The sequence below is a fragment of the Ogataea polymorpha genome (assembly GCF_001664045.1).
Source record: "Ogataea polymorpha strain NCYC 495 leu1.1 chromosome Unknown OGAPOscaffold_7, whole genome shotgun sequence".
Classification (NCBI taxonomy): domain Eukaryota; kingdom Fungi; phylum Ascomycota; class Pichiomycetes; order Pichiales; family Pichiaceae; genus Ogataea; species Ogataea polymorpha.
In genome coordinates, this window is record NW_017264704.1 from 80485 (window position 1) to 96761 (window position 16277).

The 16277-nt window shown below is 48.6% G+C and overlaps 14 protein-coding genes across 14 annotated transcripts; 7 read left to right on the plus strand and 7 right to left on the minus strand.

Annotated features, from left to right (window-relative positions):
* Positions 1-138: 138 nt before the first annotated feature.
* OGAPODRAFT_83598 (uncharacterized protein) lies at positions 139-1167 on the plus strand (the record flags this gene model as incomplete). Its single annotated transcript, XM_018356721.1, has 1 exon — positions 139-1167. One exon carries the CDS (start codon positions 139-141, stop codon positions 1165-1167), a length of 1029 nt encoding a protein of 342 aa, XP_018208488.1.
* A 13-nt stretch (positions 1168-1180) lies between these two features.
* On the minus strand, positions 1181-1646 carry OGAPODRAFT_17333 (60S ribosomal protein L25; the record flags this gene model as incomplete). Its single annotated transcript, XM_018355044.1, has 1 exon — positions 1181-1646. The coding sequence occupies one exon, from the start codon at positions 1644-1646 to the stop codon at positions 1221-1223; it is 426 nt and encodes a 141-aa protein (XP_018208489.1). The 3' UTR covers positions 1181-1220.
* Positions 1647-1691: 45 nt separating this feature from the next.
* Positions 1692-2352, minus strand: OGAPODRAFT_90718 (uncharacterized protein). The gene has a single exon (XM_018356978.1). It carries the CDS (start codon positions 2215-2217, stop codon positions 1765-1767), a length of 453 nt encoding a protein of 150 aa, XP_018208490.1. The 5' UTR covers positions 2218-2352; the 3' UTR covers positions 1692-1764.
* A 128-nt stretch (positions 2353-2480) lies between these two features.
* OGAPODRAFT_17334 (uncharacterized protein) lies at positions 2481-4241 on the plus strand. Its single transcript, XM_018355045.1, has one exon. The coding sequence runs from the start codon at positions 2623-2625 to the stop codon at positions 3724-3726; it is 1104 nt and encodes a 367-aa protein (XP_018208491.1). The 5' UTR covers positions 2481-2622; the 3' UTR covers positions 3727-4241.
* On the minus strand, positions 2481-4248 carry OGAPODRAFT_102932 (uncharacterized protein; the record flags this gene model as incomplete). The annotated part of the gene is made up of 1 exon (XM_018353145.1): positions 2481-4248. The coding sequence occupies one exon, from the start codon at positions 4246-4248 to the stop codon at positions 3736-3738; it is 513 nt and encodes a 170-aa protein (XP_018208492.1). The 3' UTR covers positions 2481-3735.
* Positions 4249-4290: 42 nt separating this feature from the next.
* On the minus strand, positions 4291-5440 carry OGAPODRAFT_95683 (uncharacterized protein; the record flags this gene model as incomplete). Its single annotated transcript, XM_018357790.1, has 2 exons — positions 4291-5391; positions 5429-5440. The coding sequence occupies 2 exons, from the start codon at positions 5438-5440 to the stop codon at positions 4291-4293; spliced, it is 1113 nt and encodes a 370-aa protein (XP_018208493.1).
* Positions 5441-5756: 316 nt separating this feature from the next.
* On the minus strand, positions 5757-7660 carry OGAPODRAFT_95685 (uncharacterized protein; the record flags this gene model as incomplete). The annotated part of the gene is made up of 2 exons (XM_018357792.1): positions 5757-6528; positions 6590-7660. 2 exons carry the CDS (start codon positions 7658-7660, stop codon positions 6511-6513), a joined length of 1089 nt encoding a protein of 362 aa, XP_018208495.1. The 3' UTR covers positions 5757-6510.
* OGAPODRAFT_95684 (uncharacterized protein) lies at positions 5757-7725 on the plus strand. The gene has a single exon (XM_018357791.1). It carries the CDS (start codon positions 5767-5769, stop codon positions 6463-6465), a length of 699 nt encoding a protein of 232 aa, XP_018208494.1. The 5' UTR covers positions 5757-5766; the 3' UTR covers positions 6466-7725.
* Positions 7726-7842: 117 nt separating this feature from the next.
* Positions 7843-8786, minus strand: OGAPODRAFT_77967 (uncharacterized protein; the record flags this gene model as incomplete). The annotated part of the gene is made up of 1 exon (XM_018356400.1): positions 7843-8786. One exon carries the CDS (start codon positions 8784-8786, stop codon positions 7863-7865), a length of 924 nt encoding a protein of 307 aa, XP_018208496.1. The 3' UTR covers positions 7843-7862.
* Positions 8787-8932: 146 nt separating this feature from the next.
* On the plus strand, positions 8933-9633 carry OGAPODRAFT_95687 (uncharacterized protein; the record flags this gene model as incomplete). The annotated part of the gene is made up of 1 exon (XM_018357793.1): positions 8933-9633. One exon carries the CDS (start codon positions 8933-8935, stop codon positions 9581-9583), a length of 651 nt encoding a protein of 216 aa, XP_018208497.1. The 3' UTR covers positions 9584-9633.
* A 43-nt stretch (positions 9634-9676) lies between these two features.
* Positions 9677-10405, minus strand: OGAPODRAFT_43223 (uncharacterized protein; the record flags this gene model as incomplete). Its single annotated transcript, XM_018355449.1, has 1 exon — positions 9677-10405. A coding segment is annotated over one exon (729 nt), but the record flags the coding sequence as incomplete, so codon positions are not given.
* Positions 10406-10533: 128 nt separating this feature from the next.
* OGAPODRAFT_38735 (uncharacterized protein) lies at positions 10534-11385 on the plus strand (the record flags this gene model as incomplete). Its single annotated transcript, XM_018355367.1, has 1 exon — positions 10534-11385. A coding segment is annotated over one exon (852 nt), but the record flags the coding sequence as incomplete, so codon positions are not given.
* A 162-nt stretch (positions 11386-11547) lies between these two features.
* On the plus strand, positions 11548-14439 carry OGAPODRAFT_95690 (uncharacterized protein; the record flags this gene model as incomplete). The annotated part of the gene is made up of 1 exon (XM_018357794.1): positions 11548-14439. One exon carries the CDS (start codon positions 11551-11553, stop codon positions 14365-14367), a length of 2817 nt encoding a protein of 938 aa, XP_018208500.1. The 3' UTR covers positions 14368-14439.
* On the plus strand, positions 14436-16270 carry OGAPODRAFT_77970 (uncharacterized protein; the record flags this gene model as incomplete). Its single annotated transcript, XM_018356401.1, has 1 exon — positions 14436-16270. Exon 1 carries the CDS (start codon positions 14687-14689, stop codon positions 16268-16270), a length of 1584 nt encoding a protein of 527 aa, XP_018208501.1. The 5' UTR covers positions 14436-14686.
* Positions 16271-16277: the final 7 nt, after the last annotated feature.

The following is a 16277-nucleotide window of genomic DNA, read 5'->3' on the forward strand; positions in this document are numbered from 1 at the left end:
GAGGAACAAGAGGTGCTGCAGTTTTTTTTTTTTGAAAGGTCATCTACTTTTATTGTATCATAATCGTGGGGCAGTGATATAAATACCCCAAGACAGCCGGATTTTTTATCCCTTAAATTCCCCAAGACTCTACAAGATATGGTTAAAGTTACTGTTTGCGGAGCTGCTGGCGGCATTGGCCAGCCGCTGTCCCTCATGTTGAAAATGAACCCCTACATAAACGAGCTATCCCTGTTCGATGTCGTCAATGTTCCCGGTGTTGGCACCGACCTGTCTCACATTGACACAGACACCAAGGTCTCATACCATCTGAAATCAGACGACAACAACACCGGACTTTCCCAGGCTCTCAAAGGCTCGAATTTCGTCATCATCCCCGCAGGAGTTCCCAGAAAACCAGGAATGACCAGAGACGATTTGTTTAAAATCAACGCTGGTATCTGTTCGGAGCTTGCAACAGGCATTGCCGAGACCTGTCCTGATGCCACCGTGCTGGTGATTTCGAACCCTGTTAATTCCACCGTGCCCGTGTTCGCAGAGGTTTTCAAAAAGAAGGGTATCTTCAATCCCCGCAAATTGTTTGGTGTCACCACGCTAGATTCGGTGAGAGCGAACACTTTCATCTCGGAAGTTGCAACCAATGAAGCAGACAAGGCCCCTAGCGCGTTCAACATCAGAGTTGTGGGAGGACACTCAGGTGAGACGATCGTTCCTCTGTTCTCTGTTTGTGCTCCCCATGTTTACGCTTTGGAGGATGAAAAGAAGATAGACGCTTTGGTGCACAGGGTGCAATACGGCGGAGACGAGGTTGTTCAGGCGAAGAACGGCGCAGGCAGCGCCACGCTGTCGATGGCATACGCCGGCTACAAGTTCTTGCACGCAGTCCTCGCCGCATCGACGGGAGATACAACGATCATCGAGTCGTCGTACGTGTACTTGGATGACTCGATTCCAGGTGCCAAGGAAACCAAAGAGATTATCAAAGGACTTTATGGTGGGGAGTCGCTAGACTACTTCGCGATGCCCGTCGTGCTGAGCAAGGAAGGAATCAAGGAGATTAAAAGTGACATTCTCTCCAGAGTCAACAACAAAGAGAAAGAGCTGCTTAAGATCTGTTGTAAAACGCTGGCGGGAAATATCGCCAAGGGAGCCAGCTTCTCGCAATGATGTCCTATTTATATTTTTTCATATGATGATTAATTCATTCTCCGCTATCTAACTTAGATGTAACCGATCTTGTTGGCAATGTCGAGAGCATCGTAATCAGCAGTGAGTCTGACGTAAGCCTTCTTGGTTCCATTTGGTCTCACCAAAGTGTTCACCTTCTCAACGTCGACCTCGTAAAGCTCCTTGACGGCTTGCTTGATCTGGTGCTTGTTGGCCTTCAAGTCAACTTGGAAAACCAAAGTGTTGCCGTCCTCAACCTTCTTCATGGCAGTCTCACTGGTGACAGGTTGGACGATGATTTTGTAAGAGTCGGCTCTTGGGTAGTGAGGCACAGACTTGGTGTATTTTGGCGATCTGGCAAGTTTCAGGGTCTTTGGCAGTCTGAAGGTGGTCGACGTTCTCACCTTGTTAGCCTTCAGCGAGTTAGAACCCTTGATGGCAGCCTTTTTGGCGGCTTGAGCTTTAGTTGTTGGAGCCATGTTTGTTAAAGATATTTTTCAGCTAAAATTTTTCAAATATATGAGGGCACTCAACCCGTAATATTTATCACGTGATACAAATATATACGTTAGAATTCAGGCTATATATACAGCGGCACTACAATCTTCTTGGCGTTGGTCCCTGGACGCCACCAAACTTGATTGGAGTCATGTCTGTGAGCTTGCACACATGTTCTCTCACACCTAGTCCCTCTTTTCCCTTCAAGGCGTCGAAAAAGGCTCGCCTGCCCTTTCCAAAGTCCTTAACTACCACCTCGAGGTTCACGTCTCCTTTGAAGTACTTGCGTTCTCTGATTGTGCGGAAAAATGCTGATGAGAGCTGGTATGCTGCTTCATACTCTCCTCTTTGGGCTCCACGGAACCCGATAGAACCTGTATTCAATGTGTAGACGGTTTTTTCTGGTAATGTGAGATAATAGAGCACTTTTTCGTTGAACGACAATTGCGGGTTATTCTGCTCGAAATTCTTGTCGTATTCAACCTTGGTCAGCGTCAAGTGGGAGTTGTTTTTGCGGAACAAACCGTGAAGAACAAATTTCACGAGCTTCATCTGTGGCGCTTTCTTCCTCGCCACCTGTGTGTCGCCCTCGGTCTTTTGCTCATTCAAAATGGATCCAAGCGTCGATGCAGACGATTGCTCCTGGCGAAGAGAACGAAAGGTGCCAAATGAGCGTGTGAGACCAACTCTGTTGAGAACTCTGATCATGATGCGAATTAATTTTCTATTCAAGAATATTTCCTTTTTTTCCCGGTGCAAAGATGACACACCTAATTGCGCGACACAATGTGTGTCTTGTTTGTTTCCGGAGATTACTCAAAACAAGATCTACTAGCTTTAGATTTCCACCACGGTTGCTGAATCGTGGACCAGTGCGCTGCTTGACTGTGTGAAAAGTCGTTACGGTTTCTATAGACCTCAATTTTGTCGAATAAAGAGGAATAAGTTTCCCCCAAAATGGCCATTGAATATTTGGTGGAGGAGGTTACCAACAACCATACCAACGTCACCAAGCCCATGATAATCAAGGACATCGCCAAGATCGGCGAGGGTGCCTTTGGAACGGTGACACAAGCCCAACTGCGCAACGCCACGGCATCCGAAGACCAGTGGCTCGGGCCATTTGCCATCAAGAAGGTGCCAGCACAGACCGAATACAAGAGCCGAGAATTGGAGATCCTGAGACAGACGTCCCATCCTAATGTCGTCTCCTTGAAATACTTCTTCAACTACCCCAACGCAGAGGACCGTGGTAAGCTGTACCAGCACTTGGTGATGGAATCTTTACCCTGCACGCTTCAGACGGAGATCAAAAGATACCACAGTTCGAACCTGATATTACACGAGTCGCACATCCAGGTGTACTCTTTCCAGATCGCTAGAGGCATGAATTACCTGCATAGTTTCGGAATCTGTCACCGGGACATCAAGCCGTCCAATATCTTGATTGACCCAGACACCTTAGTGCTCAAGATCTGTGACTTTGGCTCTGCGAAAAAACTGGAATACAATCAGCCCTCTGTTTCCTATATTTGCTCAAGATACTACCGAGCTCCCGAGCTGATAGTTGGATGCTCTCTCTACACTACCCAGATTGACATATGGGGGCTTGGTTGCGTGATTGCTGAAATGTTTATCGGCAAACCTGTTTTCCAGGGCCAGGACCCAATGCTTCAACTCAGAGAGATCTCGAAACTTCTGGGACCACCGGATAAAGAATTCATCTACGAGAGCAATCCTAGCTACAATGGGCCGATGTATTCACACAGATTGTACACGTCTAAGGTAAGCACCCGGTTCCAGAAAACTTTCTCCCATGCCAGTCCCGTTGCCGTTGATCTTCTTATGAATCTGCTTGTGTACCGTCCACAAGACAGACTCCGTCCGCCAGCTATTCTGGCTCACGATTTTTTCAAACCGCTGCGGTCGCCGGATTTCCAAGTTATCAGTCGCACCACCAACTCCCGAGTCGATGTCCACAATATGCTATACAATTTCAGCGACTACGAGTTACGTGTCCTTGGTGATGCGGTAAAGGAAATTCTTGTTGATGAATCCTGAGTATTTGCATTACAACGCCAACGAATAATTATAGTCCTCTTCCACGTTTTGGACGACCCATAAAATAATACAGCTTAGCGTGATGCTTCCTGTTGCGTAAATGTTTTCCAATGCCATTCCCAGCGTGGGCATGGATGTGTAGCCTTTGATCACGTATTTCAGAATGACCAAAAGAGCACTCCCCGACATGCCCACAGCTAGGAGGGTGCATCCAATGAACAGCACCAGACGAGCCTGCCATCTGATAGAGCCGCTGCCGAAGCTATCCGACGCCATTAACTGCTTTTTGTCGATCATATTCACAGTTATGGTGCCCAAGGTGCTGCAAATGAAAGGAATCCAGTCCACAAAGGTGACGTGGACCACGGAGGCGTTGACAGTTTTAGAGAAGATGGAGGCGTCCACCATTGCCCAGAAACCAATGGCATATAATGCTCCTGAAATATAGATGGCCGCAGCTTTTGCAGCCTGCGTGTTGGGGAAGCGCAAAATAGGAAAGCGGAACAGCCTTTGCGACTCCATACTGAGATGTTAAAATAATTTAATTACATACTAATATTTTTTTTAAAACCTCTCAATCGGCTCCTCTATGGTTATAAGAGGATCTTTAGACCTTTGTTTCAGCCATTGAGGCACGAAACGGCTCTTTTCAAGCTCTATAACACCATTGAACACAAGGGTGCCATACAAGAGAAGGCTGAACCCCACGAGTTGCAGTGCTCTGAACTGCTCCCAGCCGATACTCAACGACACCAGCCACACAAGCAGCGTTCTCGAGGTATCAATGGTGGAGCGGGAAGTGGCATTGAGTCTGTGTGTGAGAGAAATGCCAAAGAAATTAAATGACGAAATGCAGAGCATGATGAGCAACGAGCTGAGCAACACCCGAGAATGCGTGAACATGAGTTGCAGAGCATACACCATATCCCATGCGTCTTTGGATGACTTGTGCATGAATGCCTGGCCAAAAACCATAAAAATTGTGGTTGCAAGTGCACCATATATACCTTCGTAGCCAACGAGTCTCAGAGGACTCACCTCCAGGTTGGCTAGGATGCTTTCCTCGATCACAAACTGGGCCGCGTTGCACATGATACCAAGAACAATTATGAGCATTCCGAATACCACGTTGCCTTTCTCGACCTGTATGAGCTCCTCACCAGATTCGATCGACCCGCTCAAACCAACGATGAATACCCCAAAAACAACTACAAACAAACTGAGCCATTCGAGCTTGGTAATGGTCTTGTGCAAAGCGGTGACAGAAAACAGCCCGACAAACAAAATGACCGATCCCCTTGTCATCTGGTAGATTGAAACAGGCGTGTACAACAGTCCGACGTTCAGCAGGGTCGTAGCGGTAAAGTCGCACACAGCAGGTAATGAAAGCACAAAGGACTCGCGTACGGTGTTGATACTCTTTTTTCCCAGCAAAGGGGCTTGTTCCGCAACCTCTGCAGATCCCCTGCGTGCACGATTTAGGAAAACAGGAATCCAACACAAGATTTCTCCCACAAACATTTGCAAGGTTTGTAATACAGGCTGCTCAAACAGAACCTCTCGTCCCGGTTCATCACAGTTTTCTATGCACTGGTTGTCCTGATACTTGGTGATTATGGAATTCAGGCATCCAGCAATCACGGTTCCTGCGACCAGGAGCAGGAGCTGGCGTTAGTCCAATCTTGTGATGACTTACCCCGACGTTTTTAGCCATGTTTTTAAAAAAACTGGCTAATTATTTTTGATAGACAAATAGTTGTGGCAGTGTAACGGTTTACCCCTTATCTTTGCGGTATTAAGAAATAATTACAAATAGTCTTGAATTTAGTCATGTCGAAAAGAAGATCGTCCTTGTCGCAGCTATCGACACTAGATGACCTCGAGGGCTTTCGATCAGAGGCTAGGGAGTCCATAGAGAACACTAAGTGCTTTAGATGCTCAAAGAGAATTCCGACCCCCACTGCTTCCAGGCGTCGAAGGTCCTCCTCGTCTGTGGTCTTTTCTGAATTGATAACATCATCGGAACCACTCCCCTTTACCATGAAACTTTCGGCCTGCTCGCAAACGTATCAGAAGCAGATCATGTTGCCATTCATGGCCTCATTCATGAAAGACATATCCGATTCGCCCTATTTTGCAGAAATCAATCTGAATGATTACTACATTGCCAAAGAAAAGGAACGCAGCTCGAAAGGCTCAAAACGTAAATTTCCCGGTCTCGAAATTCCAGTCAAGGGCAAGTTACAGCTAATTATCTACAATAACGAGAAAAGTGTCAGCTCATTGTTGTTCTTCCCTTACGACTTATCAAATTTGAAAGAAAATCATAAGAAAATCATCAAATTCCGCAAAAATAGCACAATCACGTATCATTCAGAGTCAGACAAAGATTTTAGAATAAATATCAAGAAACTCCATAATGAGCTTGAGTTCAAGGCGCTGAACTACAAGAATAAGAGGTTCTACGTGTTTGACTCACTGAAAATAACATTTGCTCCAGGCTTTTTGTCAGAAAACGTTAAGCTGCCATTAAGCGCAAGTCTACCTGAGTTCAAACACCATCAAATTAACCCGAAAATACCGCTATACCCACAGAGCTCCAAGACTGATATCGAGACAGTCGAGTCTGGAGAATACCCCGTCAACCTCTCATATTATATCCGCCAATGTGCTCATTGCGTTGACCATGAAGATGACGACGATGAATGTGTACAGTTTCCTTCTTTCACATACGCCTAACGACAAGCAATCAGACATATAACTCGCGGAAAAAGTAGTTACCTGTCAGAAGCCGTTTACAATCTTGCGCCACGCAACGATTGGGAGCCGAGTACTCCGGATCGTTCAGATCCAAGTGTTCCACCCCAACTTTGTCCAGGTCGGTTTTTTTCTTCTTGGGCCTGGATTTGCCCTTCTGTTTTGCGTATCTGTTGATGTTGTTGATACATCTCCCACAGTAAACATGGCCACATCTACCGAAAAACACCTTGCGTGAAAGGTCTTTGTCTGCGGTGGTGAGGTTCTTAGCGAATTGCCATGGTGACATGAACTTGTCGTGCACCACGAGCTTGCGTTTCAGTTCCATATCGGTGCTCGTTTCGAAGTCGTCTGGGATTCCTTCAACCAATGGAACGCCACAAAGAATGCACACGGAAGTATCTTTGGCTGAAAATCCATTCGAAAACATATTTCTCTGTTCTTCAGATATCTGTGCTTTGGTTTCTTGTGTCATTTTCATCTTGTTCGCCATGTTTGATCTCATTCTGACACGACGATCTTCCTCTTCCTGTTCTCTGCGTCTGATTTCATCCATTATACTATGGGGTATTTCGTCTTCTTCGCCCTCTTGTGCACCAAAATCGACTTGATGTGCGGCCAAAGGCATAAATCCCATTCTGTTTAGATGTCTGACAAACGGTACCCGCGAGCGTAAGTCGTACAGCACTCTTGAAGCTATCGAACTGTCACTATCTGTTCGTCCAAGTCGAAAAGCGTTCACCATCCAGTTGTTGCGGAGGACTTCGTTGATGTATTCATTTGTTAAATGCGCTCTTTGATTGTTCGCTCGTCTGGGATACCGGGGGCGAAGTCGCCGGCGAGGTCTATTTGCTGCTATTGTCCGCTGTGTTCCGGATATTCGCACAGACTCATCTGGTTGGAAAACGGGCCCGTTGGGCTGGTACAATGTGAAACCCGGCCGTTGTCTGGAAAAAGCCCTTCTTTGTGGCGGGGCCAAAGTCTGTTCGCCTGTGATCTCAACATCTCCATCTGAGTGAGCCTCTTCAGCATCGGACAGAATCACTATTGGGTCTTCTGCAGGTGTGGTAGACCGGTCCTGACGCCTTTGCCGCACACGACGCCTATTTGAAGTAGAGACCACAAAACTGTCTTCAGAGTCGGAAAGAAGCTCGATGACCGAATTCCGTCGACTCATCAAGAGATAATATTCTGAATACTCCGCTGCGTGGTATTTGCTAAAATAAGAGTGGCCTTTGTTCGGAAAGTATGGCTTGTAATCTATAACAAAAAGATTTGTTTAAATTTTGAGCTGCAAAGTATTTGCTGCACAGCCAGACGTTTTTTTTTACAGTTCAAACGCACATTATTCTGGTACAAGGTACACCTCTATAAGCCTTTTACAATCCGCTTCTCATGTATCTTCCAACCACGATACAATGATCTCTCTCGTAAGGCTCTAAGGTAAGCTGCTCCAGAGGCTTTATTCTCTCCTCTCTGAGCTTTTGCACCTCCCTAGCGAAAACGGTCTCTGCGTCAACAGTAGAGTCGATACAGTTGGCCTTGATGGAAATGACCACTCCTCCCTTGTCCTTGAGGAAAAGATGCGAGTTCAGGGCAATAATTCTGGCCTGATCTGGCTGGGCAACGTCGGCAAAAACAACGTCCACCATACCGATCAACATTCTGTACTTTTGCGGATGTCTAGCGTCTTCGATGATAGGAATGACATTCGGTCTCTTTTTGGCCATACCGATCAGCTCTCTGCCCGGTCTATGCGAAAACTCAACAGCATACACAATACCTTCTGGTCCCACGACGTCAGCGACGTGGGAAACAGAGGTACCGGAAGCTGCTCCCAGATAGAGCACCTTTTTGCCAGGAGCGATGAAAAGCTCATCCAGCCCTCCCATGATACCTGCAGCAAGCTTGGATCTGAAAGGATTCCAGACTCTGTACTCAACCTTGGTAGCTGGAGCTGATTCGTCTTTGGAAGGCTCATCCACAGTTATTCTCTTTTCTCCGTACACAGACTCACCTGGTGCGAGATTCTTGGTCACCAGCAAATCCTCTTTTCCTCTTGCAATATAAACTCCCGCGTGTCTGTGTGGTTCGATTATCACCTTGGCTCCAGCTTTTCCACCAGCCTTTCCACCTCTGGCTCCACCTCTTCCACCTCTAGCACCACCTCTTCCACCTCTGGCTCCACCTCTGCCACCACGGGCTCCGCCTCTTCCTCCACGGGCTCCGCCTCTTGGTGCTCCTCTAAAACCACCACGACCTCCTCTGCTGCCGCCTCTGCCGCCTCTGTCTGAGAATGCCATAGTTAAATTGTTATAATAAAATCAACTTTGAATTTTAACAAAAATTTATTTAAAAATTTTTCAATCCAAGGAGGGTAACTAATGGGTAGATAAACGACCCGATAGTGCTAAAAAAAAAGATAAATACATTATAACGCGTCTTTGCTATGCTCGCCGATCTGAACAGAAAGTACCTGAACACTTTGGAAAACCATCCACTTGCCACCAAGGTGCTAACTGCGGCAGTACTAAACGGACTAAACGAACAACTAGCCACGTACTTTGCTGGAGAAACCAGAAAGTCAACTATTAAGATCGGATCCAAAGATGTGCAGCTATCTCACTCTGTCACAAAACGCGTCCCTTTGATGTTTCTGTATGGCCTTCTAATCAATGGGCCTTTCACCCATTACGCGTACAAACTACTACATTTAGCTTATCGTCCACCACTTGGCCCAAGAAAAAGACTAGCTCAAATCCTCACCTCCATGGCGACTATCACACCAGCCATCTCAGCTCTTATGATTTCCTACATTTCGCTGATCTCTAACATCGATATCACGAATATTAAGGACTTGTCCTCTGCCAAGGCAGAGCTACTGGACGTTCTTCGGAAAATTAAGGTCGCGCTACAGACGTCGCTGGTCTCGGTGATTCACTCCTCGTGGGTTTCAAGCCCTATATTCATGCTTGTGGCCCAGAGTTTCCTCAAGCCTAACCAGTGGGCCGTGTTCTTCAACTTCTGCTACTTTGTGCTGGGCACTTACAATAACACCATAATTAAGCGCAGGCTAAAAGAACAGAACAAGAATGAATGAGCTGGTCTCGTTTTATATTACACGTTAATTACAATCGTTGCTGCTTTCTTCCTCCTCCTTCTCGTCGCCAGTCACCCCACAACTTGGTTTTTTAACCTTCCGCATCGGAATCACCGCCTCAAAAACGTCTTTCCAGCTATTGAACTCTCGCTTTCTAATCAACATTTCCACCACATGCGACGTGGCAAGAACCCGACGGCCACTCACCTTGATGTACTCGTCTATTGGAAGCCTTTTGGTGGGAATTCCTAGCTTGTCTGCCTTATTCTTGCACAACAGTTTATGACGGCCCTTGTCCACAATGCCTCCAACAATGTACGTCATTCCTGGCTCCAAAGTTTCGAGCTTTTCGTCTGTGTCTGCCGATAGATACACAACCTTTGATAAATCCTCTGGTAGCACGCTCTCTAACGCTTTCTCGGTAAACTTCATGTGCTCTGGCTTCCAGTTCTGGTAATGCGGGAGCACGCGATCGAACCGCTCCTTCATTCGGTTTCCAAAAGACGTTACTAGTATATCCACTCTGTAGGGGTACTTTTTGTTGTCTGCGTAACTAGTCACCAACTGGTTGCTCATGGACACTATCTCCTTTTCAAGCATCAAACTGTCAAAGTCGCAGTCCACAATAACCGAATAGCCTGCTTCCTGCTGCTCGATCTTGTCGCGCTTTGGCTGATGGGCATTTTTCAGCTTCCTGGTCTCCTTCAAAGTTTTCCGTTTGTCTCTGCGCTTTTCGCGCATTTTTTCCCTATTTTCCTCCCATCGTAGCCTCTTCTGCTCCTTTTTCCACGCAGACTTGCTCATTCCCTCTGGAATGGCCGGTTTCTGTCTCTGGTAGGACTTCTCCATTGGCAGCAGTATAGAAAAGTATTTTTCCAAGTCGATCGACGCGACGTCAAAATTTTTTCAGTTCTGAAACTCCACATTGCTCCATGGCTCCTCCTCCGAGCCCCCTTATCATAGATGCCCAGGCAGTGTCCGGGATCACCGGCTCTATCTCGATTGCCTGCTGGATTATTGTTTTTGCGCCGCAGATCTACCAGAATTTTGTGCGCTCGAGCGCCGAGGGTCTCTCGCTCATGTTCGTTGTTCTCTGGCTGCTCGGCGACCTCTTCAATGTTGTGGGCGCCATTTTGCAAGGCGTTCTTCCCACCATGATTGTTCTGGCCATCTACTACACTCTTGCAGATGTGGTTCTTCTCTGGCAGTGCCTGGTCTATGGCCATGGCAAACCAAAACATGTCGACCCTATCCACCTATCTCCCGCCAATCCGCTCACCGAGCACGAGCCGTTGCTTGAAAATGTGATTAGTCGCGGTGAAGAAGATGCTGCAGACACTACCGGCGACGTGGGAAGCTTCAACGACATTGACGGCGTGAACATGAACACGTCTCAAGAACGCAGCAAGGAGCTGTTCTACAACCTGCTAATGGTGTTGCTCGTGGTGGTATCTGGCTTTGGCGGCTGGTTTTTCGGTGGGTCGAGAGACAACAACTTCCCGCCGCCAGACGACGAGAGTCTGGTGTTCAATCCGCTTGCCCAGACATTTGGCTGGCTTTGCGCAGCCCTGTATTTGGGGTCTCGGATCCCTCAAATCTTGCTCAACTTCGAAAGAAAGTCTTGCGAGGGCATTTCGTTCATGTTCTTCCTTTTTGCATGTCTTGGAAACATCACCTACGTGGTGTCCATTCTGAGCGTCAGCACAGGCTACAGATATTTGTTGGTTAATTCTTCGTGGTTGGCTGGGTCTTTAGGGACCCTGGCGCTGGATTTCTGCATATTCATACAGTTCTTTTTGTACAAGCACGAAGAGGAGCTAGAGGAGTTCGACACGGACGACGAGACTGCTCCCATCGCCTCGTCCACACGCTCTTACGACGCTGCCTGAATTATGTACACCTAGCACCATTGTAAAACACGAAGACGCGTTACACCAAAAAAATAAAAATCCATAAGCAATAGTGGCATGTCGAGCATCCGTCCAGAGCTGAAATTCGCCGACGATCGAGACCAGTCGTCCTTCTACAGCAAGTACTTCAGACTGCCTCCAAAGTCGGCGCGCACTCTGCGCGTCGTCGACAAGGGCGAGTACTATATCGTTCTGGATGAAGACGCGGAGCTGGTCGCCGATTTGATATACAAAACCCAGTCTGTCGTGAAGACCGCGACCGCAGAGAAGCGTACCGTGCAGTACATCACGCTGTCGCCCGCTGTTTTTGCCAACCTGCTGAAATTGGTGGTGGTGGACTCCGGCCACAAGCTGGAGATATATTCCAAGAACTGGGACAATATGCGGACTGCCTCGCCGGGAAATCTTTCAGAAATTGAGGAGCTAATCAACACAGCTGATCTGAATGCTGTTTCAATCTTGGCCGCTCTCAAGCTCGTGAGCTCTTCCTCTGAGGGCAAGAAGTTAGGACTTTCGTTCTACGACCCGAACGCAAAAACGCTAGGAGTGACAGAATTCTACGACAACGATCTATTCTCGAACCTGGAGGCCCTCTTGATCCAAACGGGCGTCAAGGAGTGTCTGGTTCCTGCGTCTGCATCGTCCGACCCCGATATGGAGAAGATCAAACAGCTGATCGATAGATGCGACATTGTCGTGTCTGAGGGCCGTTCGGCGGACTTTTCAGAGAAAAACATCGAGCAGGACGTTGCGCGATTGACCGGAAACGAGCTCACGCTTTCGTCGAACGAGCTCTCGTCGCTACACGTCGGGCTCGCCTGCTGCAACGCCATTCTTGTTTATCTCTCGTTGTTGGCTGACCAGTCCAACTTTGGATCCATAAACGTGGTAAAGTACGATTTAGAGCAGTTTATGAAGCTTGACTACGCGGCTGTGAGAGCCACGAACCTGTTTCCGCCGCCAAACTACAACAATACGATGAATAAGACGTCCTCTCTTTTTGGGTTGCTCAACAACTGCAAGACGGTGGGGGGCACCAGACTGCTGTCGCAGTGGCTCAAACAGCCCCTAGTTGATGTACAGGAAATCCAAAACCGTCACTCTATTGTTGGCCACCTTATTGACGACCTGAACCTGCGCGAGTCTCTGCAGACGCAGTTTTTGAACGAAGTGCCGGACATTTCAAGACTCGTGAAAAGGCTGGCCAATCCGCGCGGAACCAAGTCGCTCGACGACGTCATTAGATTGTATCAGCTGTGCATCAGGCTGCCAGACCTGCTTGATTTCTTGGGAGCCTCAATTGACGGCTTGGAACCGGAAAATGCCGTCAGGAAGCTGTTCCAGGAGTTCTGGATCGAGCCAATCGTCCAGTATGCTGGCGCCTTGTCGAAGTTCCAGGAGATGGTAGAGGCCACTGTGGACCTGGAGTCTCTAGACAATGCGTCGTCCGCGCAAGGCTCGATGGTTGCCATTAATCCAGAATTCGACGCAAGCTTGATGGAAATCAGCCACAAGATCGAGCAAGTCAAGTCCCAGATGCGCCACGAACACGAACTCGCGAGCGAGGACCTGGGAATGGAGCTAGACAAGAAACTAAAACTGGAGATCCACCATGTCCACGGCTGGTGTTTCCGTCTGACGAGAAACGACAGCTCCTGTATTCGCGGAAAGAAAAAGTACAGAGAGCTGTCTACGGTCAAGGCGGGGGTCTACTTCACCACGTCTGAGCTCAGCCAGCTCAACTCGGAGGTCAAGTTGCTGGAGGAGCAGTACGACAGCGGCCAGTCGGAGGTGGTGAAAGAGATTGTCGCCATCACCGCGACATATTCCTCGATTTTCATCAAGCTCTCGATTGAGTTGAGCAAGCTGGACGTGCTGGTCTCTTTTGCCCATACCTGCGCTTTTGCGCCGGTTCCGTACACGCGGCCGGAAAAAATCCATGGTCTGGGAAGCCCGGAGCGTCGCGTTCGTCTTAGGGAAGCGCGTCATCCATGCTTGGAACAACAGGACGGAATGTCGTTCATTCCCAACGACATCAACTTTTGTCGCGACTCAGAGGAATTCATCGTCATCACAGGACCCAACATGGGTGGTAAGTCGACCTACATCCGTACCATGGGAGTGATCGCTCTGATGAACCAGATTGGCTGTTACGTGCCTGCCGGGGAGGGAGCAGAGCTGTGTATTTTCGACTCTGTTCTGGCTCGTGTTGGTGCATCGGATTCGCAACTGAAAGGCGTCTCGACGTTCATGGCGGAAATGCTCGAGATGTCTTCGATTCTGAAGACTGCCACGTCGAATTCGCTCATCATTGTGGACGAGCTCGGCCGTGGAACCTCGACCTACGACGGATTTGGGCTCGCTTGGGCCATTTCCGAGCACATTTGCAAAGAGATCCATGCCTTCACGTTGTTTGCCACGCATTTTTACGAGCTCACCGCGCTAGCCGACAAGTACACCGCAGTGAAAAATCTTAAAGTGGTGGCACACACAGACACAAGCTCTGACGCGAAAAGTATTACGCTGCTCTACAAGGTGGAGCCAGGAGTGAGCGACCAGTCGTTCGGTGTGCACGTGGCTGAGATCGTGAAGTTCCCAAGGAAGATCATCGAGATGGCCAAGCGCAAGGCCAGGGACCTGGACGATATTAATAAACGCACAGCAAAACAACCGAGATCTGGCAGTCCGGAGATTTTGGAAACAAACGAGGTGCTCAAGACGACGCTGAAAAAATGGAAAAAACGCGTCGAGGAACGCGGAGGACTCGAGAGCCTTGGCCCCGACGAGGCAGAGGCAGAGCTGCGCAAGGTGGTCGAGTCGGATTTCCAGAAAGACTTTCAGTCGGGCGTCCTGCAGGAGATGCTAAAATTGTGAAGCGGAACAAAAAAACGGTTTTCCACCCCGTGTACGGGTGTACTAGATCTGGCTACGTAAAAAGAAACAAAGATAAAGAACCTACAAGACAACATCGTGATATGCTGCAACGCCTTCAGGTGGATACGGCAATTACAGCGACAACAAACCCCCGTGCACACCGTTCGGTTGCTCCCATTCAGCCTCTCAGGAAATCGTTATCGGTTAGGTAAGGCGGTAGCTGCTGATAACAAAGCTTCCGCTTTCGGCGACACCTTGCACCTTGTACGGAATCCACCGAAAATCTTTTAAACCACCGGGAACCCTGTTAATTAACCTTATGAGCAAAGCCATCTCCTCTTCTAAAGTAGTGGCCAACAATAGGGTTGGTCCAGCAACGATCATTTATTCGGAGTACTCCGGTAAGATCCTCACCGTTATTCCAAGCATCCTGGACGATGGAGATCTCATGTTCGCCCAATACAACGTGGTTTCCTACCGCAAGCTGGATCCCCTTGTCATCATGCCAGGTCTTGTAGATGCACATGTCCATCTGAACGAACCCGGCCGGACCGAGTGGGAAGGCTTTGCAACCGGAACACAGGCTGCTGCCAGCGGAGGTGTGACCACCGTCGTGGACATGCCGCTTAATGCCGTTCCCCCTACAACAACCATCGAAAATTTCTATCTCAAGCTGGAGGCTGCCAAAGGCCAGTGCTGGGTTGATACCGCTTTCTGGGGCGGGCTGGTCCCTACCAATCTTGACCATCTGGTTCCTCTTATCCAGGCCGGTGTCCGAGGTTTCAAGGGCTTTTTGATGGACAGCGGTGTTAGTGAGTTCCCCATGATCACCCCTGAATACATCCAGCAGGCTCTCAAGCGTGTGAATGGGTTCTCGACAGTGCTTCTGTTCCACGCTGAAATGGATTCCGACTGCGACGCGTCGATCGACGCGCACCACCACTGCGACGGACTCACCGACCACCAGGCTCAGCTGCTGGCCTCGTCACCAACGCTGCATCCGGTGGAGCCAACAATCGGTGCCATCTCGCAGCTTGCCAAATCGCCGAAAATTCGAGCCCTTTCGTTGGACGACGAGATCACTCCCCTGGAAAAAGCCATCGAGGACAACAGCGATCTCGAGTCTGTCGATCCAACCTCCTACTCCTCGTTCCTTGCTTCCAGACCAGACTCGTTCGAGATCACCGCCATTAAAAACATCATCGCTTGCTCTGGAAAATATCCCTCCACAAACGTGCATATAGTCCACCTTGCAACCAAAGAGGCCTTGCCAATGATCGAGTACGCTCAGAAAAAACTAAATTTGCCCATTACAGCAGAAACGTGTTTCCATTATCTCACACTTAAAGCAGAAGACATTCCCAACGGAGCCACCCAGTTCAAGTGCTGTCCTCCGATCCGCACAGATACTAACCGTAGGGAACTGTGGAACGGACTCAAGAGAGGAATAATCACTTCAGTGGTGAGTGACCACTCCCCCTGCACCCCTGAGCTCAAGGGACTGGAAAGGGGAGATTTCTTTGAAGCTTGGGGAGGAATTTCTTCGGTCGGTTTTGGCTTGCCTCTGCTCTACTCTGAAGGCCTTAACTTTGGCATCTCGTTTACAGATATCGCAAGATGGTGTTGCGAAAACACAGCTAAACAGGTAGGCCTAGAACATAGAAAGGGGTCCATTGCACCCGGCATGGACGCGGATTTCGCCATCTTTGATCCTGAAGCTCATCATACCGTTGCTAATGTCCGCACGTTCTTCAAAAATAAACTCACAGCTTTCAATGGGCGCAAGCTCCACGGCCGCGTGGTGGAGACCGTACTCCGTGGCCGCTCTATCTATGCTCTTGGTAAGGGTGTCAGCGACTTGCCAATTGGTGAATTGCTCTTAGAACCAAGAAGAAATAAATAGATGAATG